Raw genomic sequence first — 19,687 nt, 5'->3', positions numbered from 1 at the left:
AAATTGTAAACTCCTCAAATTGACAACTAATGACAATTATATAAGCAAGGAACATTATCCATTTGGGAACCAACGATACTCTCAAACGGAATGATGAAGGTTAAATTCTCAAAGATGACTGTTCAACGTGGACGAACACCGGTACTTATAGTGACATTTGTCAAAAGATCTATAATATGACATACATGAACATGATACATAATGATTAATGAAGGCCTCCCTTGAGCTGAGGGATACTCTTGTACAAGTGTTAGCTGCGACATTCCACTGAATGTCATCTCTATGAAAATACAGTCCACGAAATTGTGTCAGTTATATAATCCACTCTATAAAAAACCTTCTACTAGGTTTTGTTAGACTCAGTATAGCAGTGTAACGAATAATACTGAGCCAAAGTTTACTTAGACTGATGTCCCAATCCAAGAAGGACCTGATCTCAGCTGCACACTCCATGGAATGATCTCCACGACGACGTATACGGATCTTCCACGGGACAATGTCTGTTGTGTATTCTGTGAAGATCTATGTGAATCATCGATGGTCTGCCTTGAGTCTACTCATTTACTCCAATAAACCTCTGCGAGGTTAAACGACTGTCTTGACTGACCTGATGTCGGTCACAACTATACTTTACGAGGGTCAATGATGGTCTTCCTAGAACTGACGTCTGTAATATACTCCATAGACACGTCCTCGAGATCCCCCTCATCGTCACTACTCTGTACCGTCACCGTTGTTATTGACAACGGCTGACGTGGTGATGGGCCATTGGAACCTTTGTCTCTTTGGTTCATGTAATGCTGTAAATTGATCTTATTCCGAGCAGCAATACTTTCAATAGGTTCATAGTCAGTCTTAAGCCGGTCAACAGGACCGTAGGGTGGTAACGGTGCCAAACGCCGTTTGTTTTTTACAAGCGGAGCTAGTTTACGTGGCAAAACATTCGGGGCCATGTAAAATCTCCCCTGTCGCTCGTGCAAGACACATGAACGTTGGGGAAATGCTTCCGGTCCCATGTAGTACATCTTTCGTGGCATCTGAGATATTTCTGGGTATTTCGGATCACGGAAACGCCCCCTCTTAAGTGTACGCATGCGCTCTATCGCAACCATCATAAACTGTTCATCTCTGTTTTCGAGGCTTTTGCGCAGGTCCTTGATTCTCTGAAGATATTCTTGCTGTCTCACAGCCACTCTCTCGTATTCCCTCAGCCACTCCGGCATAGCGCTGACCAAAGTGTCCTTGCTGTAGAGAAAGAGACATCAAGGTTAAAGTTCAGACTATGTCCGTAGCTGTAACGCACACAGTTCATCAGCGTATACATTAACATTAAACGATGTTTCCTTACGATTTTTTCTCTAAAGGGTTTACTTTCTCACTATTAAAGAACTGTCTCTACCTCATGATAGAAAAGACCCGTGAAGGTCCGGGTCCGAATTGATCTTCAGTAACCCATGATTGTCGTAAGAGGCGACTAACGGGATCAGGTCCGGTGGGCAGACTCGCTGACTTGGTTGACACATGTCATCGTATCTCAATTGCGTAGATTGATGTTCATGCTGTTGATCACTGGATTGTCTAGGCCAGGCTAGATTATTTCTAGACCGTCGCCATATAGCTGGAATATCGCTGAGTGCGGCGTAAAACTAAACTCACTCATGATAGAAAATGGAAAAGGGTCCCATTGCACTGTCCGATCTTAGCTCTACGAGTATCTAAAGGCTATTTTTAAAGAATTACGATCACCTTCGCGCTAAGACAGAATGTGCCCGCCTGCCCAGAACATATTGAAAAACTACCGCTTTACAAGAATTGTTCGCCGGGCATGCAGAATTTCCTTACTACTTTTGTTCAGCTCCGTGTCTTGAGGCAGCGACCATCAGTTTTCGTTAGTTATACCCGAGTTCAGTAATTTGAAACAATGCCTACGAAGGTAGCTCTAAACATCACTCATTGCACAGTTTGTTTAACCAAATATAACACAAGACTGGTTACAACTTAGCACTTCCAACAAGGACTAGAAACGCCATGCATTAGCACCTCCAAGACAAATGGTCACAATCACACTGGTTGTGACCCTATAGTTGAGTTCTCGGGTGTCCCAACCGTCGCAAATTGTTATTGCGCTCTTTTGGCGAAACGGCATGTTCAAGTTTCAGGTTCACCCCGATTATTCCCTTGGACAGCTCTATGTCTGTGCAGCCATCTTCAATCAGCTGGTAAACTCGTGAGACCTGTATCACCCTGGGCATTGCTTAACAATGATGAGTGAGTGAGTTTAGTTTTACGCAGCACTCAGCAATATTCCAGCTATATGGCGGCGGTATGTAAATAATCGAGTCTGGACCAAACAGCATCGAGCATCGATCTACGCAAATGGGATACGATGGCATGTGTCAACCAATTCACGATAGTCACCTCTTACGAGAAGCATTGGTTACTGAAGACCAACTCTAGCCCGGATCTTCACGGGTGTTCAATAATAAACTTACACAGAGTGATCAAACTGTAAAATGCTATGTACAAAGCGTCGCCTAGAATAAACACTAGTGAATCAGTACGTGTTCACAGGCTGCTGTCAAACTATGTATAATGGATATCTGCCACATTCACCATAAACCCTACAATTCGGCGTAGAGGGCCCTACCCTAAGGTATTTTTTACATGCCAAAATATGCATTGTTCCTAAACATTCATATCTTTGGAATCCCCATACTTGTGAACCATGGAGCAAAATTGGTTGTATTTGTGTATCGTAAAGTTTTAAAAAGACATTAGGGGGAACATTTCCAAGTTTAGAACAATCAGCAAATATTAATGTTTTTTTACCAGGTACTGATAGGCAGATCTAACGTGGATTCTTGACATTTATTGAGAAAATACCAAACCAAGATACGCGTAGGAATTCATAACTTTTTTTCCTTGAAAACACCATTGTATTAGAAGTTCTATTGAGGTAGGGGACATTAGTACACCATGTTTACCGTAATTAAAAATATCAAAGTATAATTCATCAATAAAAAAGGAGAAGAGAATAGGATTAAGCATGCATCCCTGACGCAGTCCATTTGGACAATCAAACTATCTGTTACATTATACACAGCGAACACTTGATTTAACATTTGTGGTCATAGCCATCTTGGTATTATACATTTTACCCCTCAGGCCATTGTTTATGATGTATTGCCCCAATTTAGAACGATTAACAAAGTCAAACGCATTTTTAAAATCTACAAATGCTACATATAATTTAGAAATCGACAAATGCTATATATACTCATGCCAATAATGGTTGTCACCCCCTTCAATTTTTTTAATTGGAGAGGGGGTGTGAGGTGTGGTTGGGGTGGGGAGGGGGGGTGACAACCATTATTGGCATGAGTATATAATTTATGGGTTGTTTTAATGAGAACCGTTTTTGAATTAATGTAAAGATGTGGTCAGTAATTGAATAGTTCTTTCGGAAACCAGCCTGGAATTCCAGTAGTTTGTCTCGTAAATTAGCTCAAGCGAAATACTATACCGTCAAATATCAAAAGTTGAAAAAGTCACTGAAATATCTTAATTCTATCTGTTACTAACAAATAGTGGTGAATTCACGCACACCGAGTGAACAGGCAGTGACTGACTGACTGACTGAGTTTGGTTTTACGCCGCTTTTAGCAATATTCCAGCAACATCACGGCGGGGGACACCAGAAATGGGCTTCACACGTTGTACCCATGTGGGGATTCGAACCCGGGTCTTCGGCGTGACGAGCCAACGCTTTAACCACTAGGCTACCCCACCGCCCCGAACAGGCAGTGAGGTTACTGTAATAAACATGTATGAGTAAAATGCCTATATGACTTAAACATATTCATTTATATAAAAATTCAAATGGAACATTGACGTGTATTTGATTAATATCCAGTTACTACAAATACTATACAAGCTAATCTTGCGAATTGCCGAGCGTAAATAATTAACTAGGCGTATTAAGTGTACACACATTCTTATACTTAGCAAAGGTCACGTTGACCTCGTTAATCTGTTTTGTATGTATTCTAATTATAGGAAATATAACTAGCAAACATCAACAAGAGCTTTCCTTTATTGTAACATGTCAATATATATGCATGGACACATCTAGCCAATTACATTAATATTTGCACAATCTACAGTAAATGTTGTAATCTAGATGTTTTACTTTTATTATGTTTTGTTGCATACCACACACAGCGTCTGTTATCGGCTGAAAAACATTGACATTACTATGCTACTATATTTCATATGGTGTTTTCCCTACACAATCCGGAACACCATATGAAGGTCTTACCTGCTGCAGAACAGTTCTGTGGCATGACGTTTGCAAAGATGGAATTGCCGGGAATTCATTTTCGAAGCAAGACTATGCCCTTCCACTTCCCATGTATATAGCATGTGTGGAAATGCTAAAAGTTGCTTAACAATTCTCAGTGATATATATAATGATGGACATATCAGCGGGGCATCTGACGTGATTTAATCATACCCGTGCACGGCATCATTACCTGCAGGTGCTTTTTCTAATATTTCTTATCATGTCATGTCTTAAATCTATATCACAACCTGGCTTACCTGTTTAAAGCACGACGGTCTCTGGCATCTCAAATAACCAAGTGTTGAAATCGAATACTTCAATTTTTCAGCTGGCATGACATGAGTATATTTAGTCCTGTGTTGTGGAGATTAGTAGCACACTCTCTTATCAGTTTCTCCTTTGCGTTCTTTGTTAACTCTGACATGCATCGATACGTTTGTTTTCTGTGAATACAGATTACGGATCAGAGAGCGAATAACCGACATTGATACCACTGCAGTTGTCTCCCTTAGGTGGTTTCAAAAGCGTGTTATATATGACCAGTGAGAAATGTAAAATTGAAAGTAGTTTCAGTGTGTTTGTGATGAATGTCATTTGAAGTATGTAGTTCTAAACGCAAACTGAATACACTGTTATAAGTAAATCGAATAGATTAAAGGCCACATTGGTGACTACTAGATTCAATCGAATATTTAACAGCCGATCTTTACCTGCCGTGATCACAAAGAGGTTTCAGGCTTTGTGGTCTGACGCCGATATTCTCTGTAGCCCTAGACGTTGTATATATAGTGAGTGAGTGAGTATAGTTTTGCGTCTATTTTAGCAGTATTCCAGCAATATCACGGCGGGGGACACCGAAATGGGCTTTACACATTGTACCCATGTGGCCTAGACTTTGTAATTATGATGTCTTGTGTGAATTCGCGTCTATGGTATTCGTCAAAGTCATAATACTGGAATAGTTAAACTACTAATTAAAATATTGGTGAGAGAGACAAAGTAAATTTTAATTAGTGGCAATAACTGTGCATGGTAGATTAATTCTAAGACAATTCATTTACGTGGAAGAGTAGAAGCTTGTTTCAACTATGAAGACTTTTGACGTTTGATTAGGATCAGAACATTGGTCAGATCCAGCCACAAATCACGACACCTTCCGAATCACCACTTGAGAAGCGTTCTGTGTTGGCGAAACCCCTTTGACCTGTGACGTAGATAAATTTATCAGCCATGAAGAAGGATTACACTTTCTCGTGTAACTGCTCGTGCCTGCCTGTTGATATGGTCCTACGTGGACCTGTTGCTTCACGGGGAAAGTCTCAATGAGAAGCTGGATGTTTTAACGTATTGTTCTGGTTTACACCAACATCTAGTCTCTTAAATAAATTCTTAGATTATCTTGATGAAAAAAGAGCCTTTTCTCTATTTTCAGAGACTAAACAAATCTACATTGCTAAACCTGCTTGTATTTTTACAAGGAAAGATTATCATCAGCTAACACTGATATGTCAATGAATGTGTGTGTGACAGGAATATTTATTACCCTACGTTCTTTACCAAAATACACACCCTCCCCTCCCATTGCCAAATAATGTAGAAATAATTCATTTTTACCCATAAATGCAACGAAAAAAACATAAAATGCATAACTGTATGAACGTGAAGTGCAGTGATCTAGACGTGTCCTATATTACAAACTTTATAAGATGAATTGGCTATATTTAATTTGTTTGACGTGACATATATTATAGACTTAATAAGATGAACCTGATATTTTATTCAGGGTCTGTACGACAAGAAACTGCAGACATCTCATATATCATAGACTTAATGTGCTGTATCGTATATATTTGTCCAGGTTCTGTTTGACCTGTATCTGCAGCAATCCAGACATGCCAGTTATTATAGACTCTTACACATGTGCGTAACGGTAACACTCGGGCACTTGGTAAACGAGATCAATACATTTTGGACGAGGGGCAAAGTGTTGGCTTATTGGATTAACCCATGAGCCAAGCTTACAGTCAAGCAGGCTGTAAATTCACAAGACGCTAAATGAAATCCGAAAGAGTTCGCTTGCTTTGGTGCACTGCTCACCTACTTGTTCTTCTCCTTATGCATACTTATGCGCGGCGACTTGCTGTGACGAGTTGCGCCAGTTAGCCTTTCCAGGATCCGCTGATCGTGCGTTCGAATAACCGATTCGATCCTAATTGATGTTATCCTTAGTCTGTCATTACCTTGCCACTGCTCGTGAGCTTTACGGGGCGGTGGGGTAGCCCAGTAGTTAAAGCCTTCGCTCATCAGGCCAGGGTTCGATTCCCCACATTGGTACATTGTGTGAAACCCATTTCTTGTGTAACCCGCTGTGATATTGCTGGAATATTGCTAAAAGCGGCGAATAACCCAACTCACTCACTCACTCGTGAGCTTTACATGTGGTATAAACGCCCACTACCTGTATCCCGCCCACATTAAGCTGAGACCCATGAATGCATATGTTATGTTTTACGTTTCTGTCCATCTTTGTAATGTCTTTCAGCAGCATTAATTTTCTCGGCTAATCTGCACTGAATTACCACTGTCTCTGATTTCAGCAACATGTAAGCCTTTATCAGAAAGACAATTCAGCAGCATATTACAGATTATTTATTTCATTCATCACAATTTATAATCCGAAGTAAATTGTCAACTCTGTTGCATCTGTTTGTCCGCTACGTCAGTGATATAGTCAGATTGTAAACTGATTTGTCATGCTTACACTTATCAGGAAAACAATTGCAGCGGCAAATTGCTAGCTAGCCATTATTACATGTCCTCAATAATATTTTTGTAATGTATGTGAAATAATTAACGTCATAATGTCAACATTACCACAGCGACATGCCCCCGCGTCTCCAATCCTCCCCATATTTTCAGTAAGTATTCAAACAGGTGCCCCACAATCTCACTTAAATTAAATGTTTCACCCGTGTTACAGGCTCTTGTATTATTTTTGTGTGAGAGTAGACCTACAATCTGAGATTCACCTAAATGTAAACCCTAAACCATGCATGCAATCTTGTTTCAGGGAGTCCGGGACGTTGCAGTTTCTGATGAAGGTTCTAATAACGTCACTGATTGATGTATAGTGAGTGAGTTTGATTTTATGCCGATTTTCACGGCGGGAGACACCAGAAATGCGCTTCACACATTGTACCCATGTGGGGAATCGAACCCGTCTTCAGCGTGACGAGCGAACGCTTTAACCACTGGGCTGCCCCACCGCCCCGATTGATGCATACATCCTGACTATTTGTTGTGTTCAGTTAACACTTTAGGTATACTTCAGTATGTCCAATACATTTCTGCAATGTCCACTCCATTACGTTCATTTGAAAGGTCTTACAAACAATAATAAGCAATTAGGACATTTCAAAATATACTAGGCTACCCCTCCGCCCCCTCCTACTGTAACATGTCTTGAGATTAATATAGTACCTTCCATTCAGAAGTTGAAAGTTGCAGGTGCCAACTATATATGGAAAACGTCAGTATGACAAATGTGACGAAAAGGTAAGGGGTGACGTTGTCACATACCTAAAACATTATCTATTTGTTACCAAGACATCGTATGTGCTCGACCAAAACGTGATTATATACAGGTAATCTTCCCACAAAACGTTCTAAAAACATACATTTACATGTCATGAAAGTTGCCATTGATACCAGCAAAGTGAGTGGGCGAGTTCAGTGCCTACATTGCAGCCATATTGGCTGAATCATTATCTTACCTCACACATAAATGTCGTTTTCCGATTGGCTGAGCGCTCTTCTATAATTGCTTTCAATGTACCCCACTTACAAGCGAATTACCTTTTTCTATGTTACCCGCTGCAATGAATGCCGAACAGTGGGAATTCATTTGTTACTTCGTGCTAGTAATTCTTTATCTCGAATAATTGAGTCACGTATGGCGTATGGCAATTACCGATGTTTTGCGAATGCAAATCGATGGAAGGGAGATGATTTTAAATTTGTTTTTCTTGTCTGACGTTGTCGGTTTTGGCTATTTGCCTAACTCTGGTACTCCTTATTATGATCCGATACCTGTTCAGTACAGAATTAACATTGAGATGTTCTGTAAGATAAGGTAAGGTGTTCGGTAAGCCCTTCGGGCTCTGGAAACATAAACAAACATAGTGGGTACATCAACCCATGTACCCCTCGTGACCAGTGAACAACTTATAATGTTATAATACAATTAAAGCGCGAAGTATAGACCGCAACAAATACAGCTGGACCACCTTCTTGGGGATCATGGGCATTATAGTGTGTTTGCAGTGAAAACGTATTGATGAATTTCATTTTAAACAAAAAAGTAAATGAAGTGAAATTAAGATAGCGAATCCTCATAATTTTACCTGCCAATTGAACATTTAAATCTCAGAATTTTATTTAACATAGGATAAAAGTTGTTTAACAAACTATCATAGTTTCAAAGCGCTATTATTAGTTTGTACCGCCTCCGTGGTGTAGTGGTTAGAGCGTCCGCCCGGAGAGCGGAAGGTCGCGGGTTCGATCCCCTACCGCGTCATACCAAAAGACGTTAAAATATGGTACTTGTTGGTCCCTGCCTGGCGCTCGGCATTAATGGGTACAGCAAGGACTGGTCGGCTCGGAGTCAGTATACTGTGTCTGAGTGGGGTATTCATGCTTCACTGCGGCATGGTATCTCAGTGGGCTAGCACTATAAAACCAGCTTAAGTCTGGGCTAGTACAAGCAGCCGCACATACACATACACACGCATGCACGTCATCATATGAGCGAAATATTCTCAAGCACGACGTTAAACCCAATTTCACCTCACCTCACCTATTATTAGTTTGTATTACAAGGGGGTAAGCGCAGAAGTTTGAACAGTGAAACAAATGCACGCGCGGTACGTGATGAGTGTCAACTTATACTACCGTAGAAACTCATCCTTCTTGTTCTCGGGGTTTCATTTAGTAATTCATCATTGAGTGCAACCATAAGTTAACGATAACATTAACGGGGGTCAAACTTCAAATATTTTCACACAGTCAATGTCAGTAACGGGTATGGCCATCACTTGCGTCGAGAACAGCCACGGCAGGACGATAATTGTTAGTTTGCTGAAGAAAGTGGCTAGCAGTATAGAGTCTTCATTATCCTGTTACAAATTGTAACTTTCTTAGACGACAGCTCTCATTACCTTCTCTGCATACATTGTAGCTGTCACTCGACACTGACAGATGTGTACATATGTTCTGCCATGACCACTAATCTCTCCTCAAATGATAACGATTCCACCAGCCCAGCGGACCCGTGAAGATCCGGGTTAGAATTGGTCTTCAGAAACCCGTGCTTGTCATGAGAGGCGACTACAGGTCTCGGGTATCAGGCTTACAGACTTGGTTGACACATGTCATCGTATCCCAGGTGCGTAGATAGCTGCTCATGATATTGATCACTGGGTTGTCTGGGCCAGACTAGATTATTTACAGATAGCTTGAATATTGCTATTGAGTACGGCGTTAAACAACTAACCATCCAACCCAGCGGTTCAGCTGCTAAACTGGACAATCAGCAGTTATGTTCTCAGCGTCGATGCCGGATGATCTTTCCATCCACATAACTGAGACGAAATCTGGTCTTGTCAGTAAAGAGAAGACTGACGAATTCGCCATCGTACCGTCTGGGGACTGATGATACACCTTCTTCCACGAGTGGTGGTGTCTATTCTGCACGCTGGCTTAACCTGTTCCTTAAATTGGTGAGGAAGTTGTGACGATCTCGGACCGAGGTCCTGACAAATGGTTGCCCAGGGTGTGGCCGATCACGTGTTGTGCCATTTTTTCGTAGGGGGTGTGATAACCTGACGGATTTGTAATTGTGACATTTTAACCTTATGGCCACTTGATCTGGGGACAAACCAGTCTCTTGAAAGTAAACAACTCTTTGTCTCTCAACAACTTCTGCTGAGTGAGAGAGTATGATTTTATGCCGCATTTAGCAATATTCCAGCAACATCACACACCAGAACCGCCACGTTTTATGAGAGATTTGCAGGTGAAACATTCTTTTCATCAAGTGGTGGGTCACGTGACCACACAGGGATGCACGTGCTTCTCTGTGTGCATCACGTTTGTCATTCTCTTCCCACAGAGGTTACTTGTCATATCTTCCTACGAACCTCTGTTCTAATACGGCCATATTTCCCGGTTCTCGTAAAATCCCCTAGCGGCAAAAGATCGCAACACGAATTATTTCCCTTCTTTCTATCCAATCAGAACACGTGTTACATCGACTTAGATTCAACTTGACTAACACAAGCAAATGTGGGGCCACAAATATCCCCCCATCTGCCTGGGACTTGTGTTGATGTTACACACAAGACGTTTGATGGCTAGCTTGTCCGTTGTCAACGAGGGCGATGGAGGCGCCACTGATCCGCCATAACATGACTGAGTTCTGTCTAGAAGAAACGTTTGCGCATCGCGCAGGGGAAGAAGTTTAGTTTTCTCGAAGCATACGGAAATTACCGAGGCCTTGCGAATGATATCTTTTGAAACAACGTCGCTGATTGCACAACTAAATCTGATTGCCTCCAATCACGAGTCTTGAACGTTTACACCATGAAAGGGCCGTATTAGAACAGAGGTTACGTAGGAAGATATGACAGGAGTAACCTCTGTGGGAAGAGAATGCGTCGACTTTTGATTTGTGAGATTTAAAAAAAAAATATTCAAAAATGATTTATTCAGTGTCCTGTTAAAGCCCCTTGCGAGGAAAATCGCCCATTTCGGTCAATACACATCTATAGATACAAAGCGATTTTATGCGCGCATCACGTATAAAGAAATCGTTAGTCATTTATGGATGTTTGCATTTGGTTTCCGTTTCAGAAAATGTCAATTTCTTAAACGAACGTGCGAAAACATACTAAAGAGTAATGTAAAAACGTTGCAACCTCAGTGTACCTCACCAAGACAGTTGTAATCAACTGTTAAAAATGTGAACAAAGGCAGCCGCCTAAAATGTCAAAATTACCGCTAAGCGTCTGGTTAGGCGTACAATGTGATAACCATTCGTGACCAACTCGTGTTATTCCAGGGCAAGCCGAATAGCGACTCGGAGGTTACGGAAAGAGGCCAGTGGTGACGAATGTATGATAACGTGGTAGTAACTCACGATTCACCAATGCAGAAAAGTTTGCCGTGAAAAAAGTATGTGTGTTATGCAAAGTTTTCATCCACAATATAAATAATGTAAATTATTAACATTTCTTTGTATATTTACTGGCGTGGAAACTTTAGAAATGTTATGTCTTATTTTGTCAAATAGAAACAGGACAGATTTTAAAACAAATAAAATATGTCTCTTGTAGTTTATTATACAGAACATAAAGATCAAATAAAAAAAATTTCTTGCAATTTTCATATACAGAACAAAAAGAACTTTCTCTTTGTAATTTCTGTTGTTATCTCTTACGATAAAAGACATGGCTTAGAATAACTGTTAATAGGTATTTGAGGACTGGTGAGTAATGGTATCAACTTGCCACCCGGGTAATGGCAGCTTGTTACGCGAGAATGTCAGAAATGCAGTATCGTGATATACGTATCATACTGTGGCCTCAGTATCGTGATATACGTATCATATCGTGGCCTCAGCATCGTGATATACGTATCATATCGTGGCCTCAGTATCGTGATACGCATCATATCGTGGCCTCAGCATCGTGATATACGTATCATATCGTGGCCTCAGTATCGTGATACGTATCATATCGTGGCCTCAGTATCGTGATATACGTATCATATCGTGGCCTCAGTATCGTGATATACGTATCATATCGTGGCCTCAGTATCGTGATATACGTAGGTGGCCTCAGTATCGTGATATACGTATCATATCGTGGCCTCAGTATCGTGATACGTATCATATCGTGGCCTCAGCATCGTGATATACATATCATATCGTGGCCTCAGTATCGTGATATACGTATCATATCGTGGCCTCAGTATCGTGATACGTATCATATCGTGGCCTCAGTATCGTGATATACGTAGGTGGTCTCAGTATCGTGATACGTATCATATCGTGGCCTCAGTATCGTGATATACGTATCATATCGTGGCCTCAGTATCGTGATAAACGTATCATATCGTGGCCTCAGTATCGTGATACGTATCATATCGTGGCCTCAGTATCGTGATATACGTATCATATCGTGGCCTCAGTATCGTGATACGTATCATATCGTGGCCTCAGTATCGTGATATACGTAGGTGGCCTCAGTATCGTGATATATGTATCATATCGTGGCCTCAGTATCGTGATACGTATCATATCGTGGCCTCAGTATCGTGATACGTATCATATCGTGGCCTCAGTATCGTGATATACGTATCATATCGTGGCCTCAGTATCGTGATATACGTATCATATCGTGGCCTCAGTATCGTGATACGTATCACATCGTGGCCTCAGTATCGTGATATGCGTATCATATCGTGGCCTCAGTATCGTGATATACGTATCATATCATGGCCTCAGTATCGTGATACGTATCATATCGTGGCCTCAGTATCGTGATATACGTGGGTGGCCTCAGTATCGTGATACGTATAATAATAGAGCCGGATAATCCAATGATTGACATCATGAGCATGATACTCACTTGAACCAAGTATGTCCACCCGTTAGTCAGCTCTTACCACAAGCATCATTTGTTGCTGAAGATCGATTCTAGCCCGGAACTTCAGGGATCCATTGATGTATGAACCTGTAAGGTTAGGATAATGCGAAGCTAACTCGGAACGTTGAGAGCTGATGTTATTGAGTCCCACCGTGTTGGAGTAGTTCCATACGAAAGCCTAGTGCTGCCACTTTTGTAGCAAATATGTTTTTTCTGCTAGGTGGCAGCATTAGGCTGTCGTAGTTCCACGTCTGTCTGCATCTCACTTTTTTAAAGGCTCTATTTCACACCACACCTTTCTAAAAATAAATAATGCTTTTCTCCCAATTATGATAACTATCAGCCCTCAGGGAAGCTATCATACATCTTTTTAAAAAATAAATTACGTATTTAGATTACAATATCAAATTTAAAAAAGTTTGAATGAATTAATGTAACGACCCTCCAGCCCTGTACCTGCCGAACATTATTTCAAGCGAAACCCCACAGAGTTATGTCCCTTGGAGCGATCTTTACGAATATGCTACCTAACTCAACCTGTCATCGAAACCAGTTCGGCAAACACCGACAACACCGGGTGCGATAGTTTCCCATGTCTGGGGCAATTGTTTACATTTGTTCTCAATTTGGAAGCTGCTCGCCTCGAAGTTTCAATTATCGATTTCAGGCAAGTCGCAAGGGATAATATATCTTTTATATTTATTACATCAATAGGAAGCTAAAGTGAGTGCATATGCCCCAATATGTGGAATGTGGGGATTCGAACCCGGGTTTTCGGCGCGACGAGCCAACGCTTTAACCACTAGGCTACCCCACCGCCCCTGGTAGTACAGAGGCACACCACACAGCACAAGTCATATTCGGGTCAGATGCACATGTCGTCTCTAATCCACATTGCTGAACATTTCTTCATACACATTTTCTAAAAATAGCCCATCATAACACTGCTGAGAGAGTGAGTGAGTGTGGTTTGACGCCGTTTTTAGCAATATTCCAGCAATATCACGGCGGGGAACACCAGAAATGGGCTTCACACATTGTACCGATGTGGGGAATCGAACCCGGGTCTTCGGCGTGACGAGCGAACGCTTTAACCACTTGGCTACCCCACCGCCCCCTGCTGAGAGAAGTCAGAGGACCGCAATGCTAAAGCAATGGAAAGAAATTATAACAAAGAACACATTCAATATACTGTATAAATAGATCTATTTCCCGCTTTGTAGTATAAGGATTTTAACATCCGGGTAGATGGCATCCTTGTATAAGACTTTATATATTTTCGTTGGATTAATTCTGAATGCACGTGAACATATCCCTCCTGAACATGCCTTCCCATGCTTTCAGCTTTATATCAGCTCCAACCCTTGTTATCTGTCGAGGTAAGGGTTGTTTCTGCAGCTGCGGGGGATGTCGATGACACCGATAGACATCCGGTGCCGCTGTAAAACCGTGGCGAGTAAGATATGTCATTTGACCTCTTGTCTACCTGCACTTCTACCATTGAACATGCCTCAAATTCAGACTAGACCCTCACCAATCCCGCACTCAATCAACGACAAGCCATTGGACACTGGTCAACGTGGCTTGTTGCCGTTGATCTCTCGTTAACCTAGCCATAGCTGCTGTGTTCAGAAAACAAGTGAACGATTGCCATTGAATTTGCCATGTTGATTTCAATGTTGTGTTTGTGTGAACTCTTCCCTTTCCACAAACCTCGATCTCAATACTTTATTGGGCAAAATAGGTTGTACGACCACGATTCATGTTTTCCTTGACTTCCGGTATATGTTTAATAAAATAGTTTCAAATATTCCATTGATACTTTAATGTCATTTCCAATGTTACGACGTTTCTTTTGCCTTTCAGTATATATTGCCTTAGGTCCAAAACGTAACTGTTATTCCCGTATCAAATACATTACCAATAACATTTTCTTGTTAGTTTCCTTTTTAGACACCACCAATCATTGGTGTGTTCGTTTTGTGGCTCAACTGTTTTACTTCCATCATGACATAATAGCTTATAATATCACGGCTTGCAACTCGTTACAACCAAACAGGTATAACAAATGACCGTCCCCGTACAGGCAGACATCGAGTCACCACTGGAGCCCAAGATCGGTACATCCGGGTACTACTTTTGCGTGATCGTACTGCCACGGGTGAGAGCACAGCATCCAGGGTGCCTGGACTTTGGTTGATATCCGGTCACACTCTGCGGAACAGGTTGCGAGAGAATAGACTGAGAGGCAGGAGACTCGACGTCGGGACCGTTCTACGTCGTCGCCATCGCGATCTACGTCTCCGTTATCTAAAATTATCCACTTGGCTATATAGACATTACCTTCTTCTAAACTGATGTAAAAATTCATGTACTAAAGTCTATTTGTGGACGAGTTATGCATGTTTGAAAATACAACATTTTCGCAACAGATTCCTGGCCTATGCGTTTCTTATTTGGGATAGTATATGTTTACCTATCAACGGAAACTGAGCAAATGTTATTCAATATTGGTCACCTTTACATTTATTACTTCGAAAATAATCCTTATTACAACTTAAGCGGAATGTATCAGCCAGTTGTACATTTTTATATATGTATTCATGTACCATTGTATGATTGTGACCGTTTTCTTTACATGCCTGTATCATGAAATATGGAAAGTGAAAAAAATAAAAATGATATCCTTTGTCTTTGATCAGCCTCACACCATAGCACTTAAAATATAACTTACCTACAGTTAAGCTATGTTTATTTATTACTTCGATATTTAGTTTTGATCCACATTTAGAGTTAGATATGGAAGCCCATCAACCTCTCTCCTGCACATGTGATGAGTCACCGGTTTGGGTCCTATCGCGTGACGACAGTAAATCGGATTTTAATCATTTCTGTATGATATTAAACTGTATTCCCTGAAGGGTTATGTATTTTTTATCCGTTTTTTGGGCACATACCATTTCATATGTCGAGGGGAGACGGGTGTGGCACAAATGACGAAAAAATATCACATTTGCCTGAAGGTATGGGCAAGAAAAATTGGGTTGTGAACAACCTGAAAGAACAGTACTCAACTGAGTTACTCACCTGGTATTTGGGAATATTTTCCAAAACATCCAAGCAAATATTTTGAAAAGAGGTTTTATTGTGACTTACAATTCAAAACAAACCACAGATATCATGCCCATATGCGTCATTGCCAGTGCCTCATGTTCCACTACCTAAAAGGGGTAGGCTAGTGATTAAAGCTTTCGCTCGTCAAGCCGAAGGCCGGGGTTCGACTCCCACATGGGTACAATGTGTGCAGTCCATTTCTGGTGTCCCCCTCCGTGATAGTCCTGGGATACTGCTAAAACCCAACTCACTCACTCACTCACTCCACTGCCCAACACACTTTAAGTTCGATTGGACGGCTCTTAATGCATCAGTGTATGTATGGAATAATTCGAATAATGTGCAGAAAGAAAATCTTGGATTTTATTCACAACTAACTTGAGTAAATCTCAATCCATCCTTAAGCTGATTGGCGAGTTTATCGGCCAAGTTATGTCATTTCAAGTGTTACGATCTTGCATTTGTATATATGTATAGTAAATGTGAAAATACAGTCCTGTGGGAATTTTATGAACCTATCCAACAAACCTTTGTTACATTTAGACGAGATTATCTCCATTCACTGTGAATGACAGATAAGTTGAGCTGATTTACTGCCTTCGTGGAATTTCTATGACAATCAACTGAACACTGAAATTTTAACCACACACTCGATGAACCTATGGAATGGAGTGACGTTATCTGATTATAAGCATTATTTTAAGTGTCGTTTATTCAAATGTAAACATTTGCTTAATTAAGCATGCTGATATGATTTTCTTCATGCTTCAAGGCATAATAATTTTTCCTGATAAATATCTTACCTTTTATGCAAATAACTTCTCCTATTTTCTTAATTAGGTTTTGTGCAAATATTTTACTAATTGCCTATTGAAAGTTTGAAAATTCCATATTTCAAACTACTTAAGTGGTATGTATTGGCACCAAACTTAGTTGCAGCAATCCTGTTCAAAATGAAGCTCACTTTGGTAATGGCCATGTCTTTATTTGCACTGTCATCCGGTTCTGGTGCCGGACGTCTTGGATGCCAACAGATCCCATTTGTGATTGTTGAGAGGAAAGTGGTTGTTGATAAGCATTCCTTAAAGGTCACATGCAACGTAAAACACAACTTTGCAGATTCTGATACCTTTCGGTATGGACTTACCGAAACAAATCATCAAAAATGCAAATTCAACTTATAAAGTTGAAAAATCACGCGATGAAAAAAACCGCGCGAAATCGGAGTTCAAACGATTCACTAATTTTCCCCCGACTTTTCGGGGGAAAACTGGTTTCAACAGCTGGGCTGCGCTCATAGCACGTGCGCAGTGAAATAGGTTCGCGCAACTTGGAAGCGGGCTGTCCGGTGAATACTCGGTGAAGGCTTTGGTGTGAGCTATTTTCCTAATGTTTTGTTGATATCTCACAGGCGCGAGCTTTTTATATGTTATGACAGTAAATAAACTGTTTATATAATTTCATTGGTCTATTTCACCACACGTTCTTCTTACCGAGTCACTTTCTCAGTTCGATACTTAAAAGCAATGTCATTATTTAGCGTTGACAGAATTTCTAACTGTGATATAGATATGTCGTTGTCACAGACAAAACTCAATGTCTTGTTTTATTGACACCTGTGTGTCTGCCTGCCTGTCTGCTAATGACAATATTCAATACACAACTGCGATCACTGACCACATGCAATTTGAACTTAACACCAATCAGGCTATACACCATAAACAAAACGCATTGATTTATGGCCCGAGTTCGGTGTCTGTCACATTATGTAATTACACAGACAGGCAGGTGTGATACTTGAACACATGACATGTTATGATGTCTGTTGATTGCAAAATGTTATACACAAAAAATGAGCATGTATTTACAAAACCCAACATCTCTATATATACACACACAATGAGCCGTGAGGGCATCTGCAAATGAACCAGCCGTTACACTTGAGTGCACACCCACCCGCTCTGACTGGGTTCGGTATCCCGGCTGCTTCGTTTCTTGGGAAGTAAACCGAAGTACACAATATTGCACTTTTGATTTGCGATTGTACGCTTATAATTTTGTTTATATGTTTTTTCATAACCAGCAATGTATATTATATGTCATGAATAAGTGATAATTGTGTTGTAATTATGTTTGATTTTTTGGTTGCATGTGACCTTTAAGAATCATTTCACAAGGCCTTGGACTGCTAATCTTCCGTAATTTTCTGAGTTTTACACTGTTATGACTGAACAGCTTTTTCTTACCACTTTTATTTAGTATTGTGGCGGGGCGGTTGGGTAGCCTTGTGGTTAAAGCGTTCACTCGTCACGAAGATGACCTGCGTTCGATTCCCCAAATGGGTACTATGTGTGAAACCCATTTCTGGTGTCCCCCGCCGTGATATCGCCGGAATTTTGCTAAAAGCGGCGTAATGCTAAATTCACTCACTCACTATTATTGTGATTGTTCCATCACGAATAGTCTCGCAGTCCCTGAACCACATTTTCCCTTCTGCTCTTTCTACAATGAGAAATCCCTAAATGAAGACCTAGATTTCATCAGGTTCACGTTCTAAATGGCCCATCTCACCTGGGCTCCTTTTGTATTGAAGTGAAATTATCGCTTTCTATCAAAATCATATTTGTTCAGAGTCTCAGCGTCTAATTCACAAACCTTTTAAATTAGATAATAATAAAAAAAAGTCGAGTAATAATATGCCAAATGTCTCGAAGGCCTTCCCAATTATTGATACCCCAATCAATGGTCCGTGTCTCAACACTGGGTTGTCACTTTATCATCACAACGTACTTGGTAGTTGGTACCCATTCAATGCTAGGTGAACATACGCATATTCGATTAAGGTCACTTTTCTGATGTATTACCTAGCCCCAGAAACTGCAAGGAGTCACCAATCCAACCTCTCTATGAGATCAATGTTGCTCCACCTAATACCAAGGCATTCAATTATAAATACATGCTATCCCACAGAATTCATGTATGTCACAGGAGGCGATTGACGGGATCGGGTGGTCAAGCTCACTGATATGGTTGACACATGTCATGGTGTCCCAATTGCGTAGATCATGGTGTTGATCACTGGTTTATCTGGTCCAGACTCCATTATTTACACACCGCCACCATATTTTGCTGGATGACGCCGGGAGTACGGCGTAAAACAACAAACACATACTTAATGCTTATTACACAAATCAGGGCGGATACAGCTTTTTTGAGAAAGGGGGGGGGGGAGATGTGCACACTATTGAGAAAAGGAGGGATGCACACTTCATTTTCACCCGAGTTGCAATGGTCATTTAACAAACTTTCAGCACAAAAGGATCCGCCTATGCAAATGTCGCAGTATTGTGTATAGTAGAAGCGACAGAGAATCGGATCTCGTACTTCGAATGATATATGACTTCATGAGAGCGGAGAAGGGTTTCTTACACACCTGTGGGTGAGAAACACATCTGCGATAACTAGCAGTTATAGGATTCTAGGTCAGTTTATGACGGACAACTGTTCTGATTGTAATAAATGGATA

General features: G+C 40.9%; 1 protein-coding gene across 1 annotated transcript; it reads right to left on the bottom strand.

The window, feature by feature from the left end:
- Positions 1–225: 225 nt before the first annotated feature.
- On the bottom strand, positions 226–2,252 carry LOC124264258. The gene is made up of 2 exons (XM_046698998.1): positions 2,107–2,252; positions 226–1,245 (listed from the first exon to the last, which is right to left on the bottom strand). Exons 1-2 carry the CDS (start codon positions 2,250–2,252, stop codon positions 624–626), a joined length of 768 nt encoding a protein of 255 aa, XP_046554954.1. The 3' UTR covers positions 226–623.
- Positions 2,253–19,687: the final 17,435 nt, after the last annotated feature.

Source organism: Haliotis rubra, unplaced genomic scaffold (genome assembly GCF_003918875.1).
Source record: "Haliotis rubra isolate DU_JTF1 unplaced genomic scaffold, ASM391887v1 Scf917, whole genome shotgun sequence".
Lineage (NCBI taxonomy): Eukaryota > Metazoa > Mollusca > Gastropoda > Lepetellida > Haliotidae > Haliotis > Haliotis rubra.
This window is presented reverse-complemented; position numbering and strand designations above follow the sequence as displayed.

Excerpts from the sequence above, each read along its gene's own strand:
- LOC124264258 (XM_046698998.1), bottom strand. The coding sequence starts at position 2,252 with ATGCCCAGGGTGATACAGGTCTCACGAGTTTACCAGCTGATTGAAGAT. Across the intron at positions 1,246-2,106 it reads CGCAATAACAATTTGCGACG|CAAGGACACTTTGGTCAGCG; the intron begins GTTGGGACACCC and ends CTTTCTCTACAG.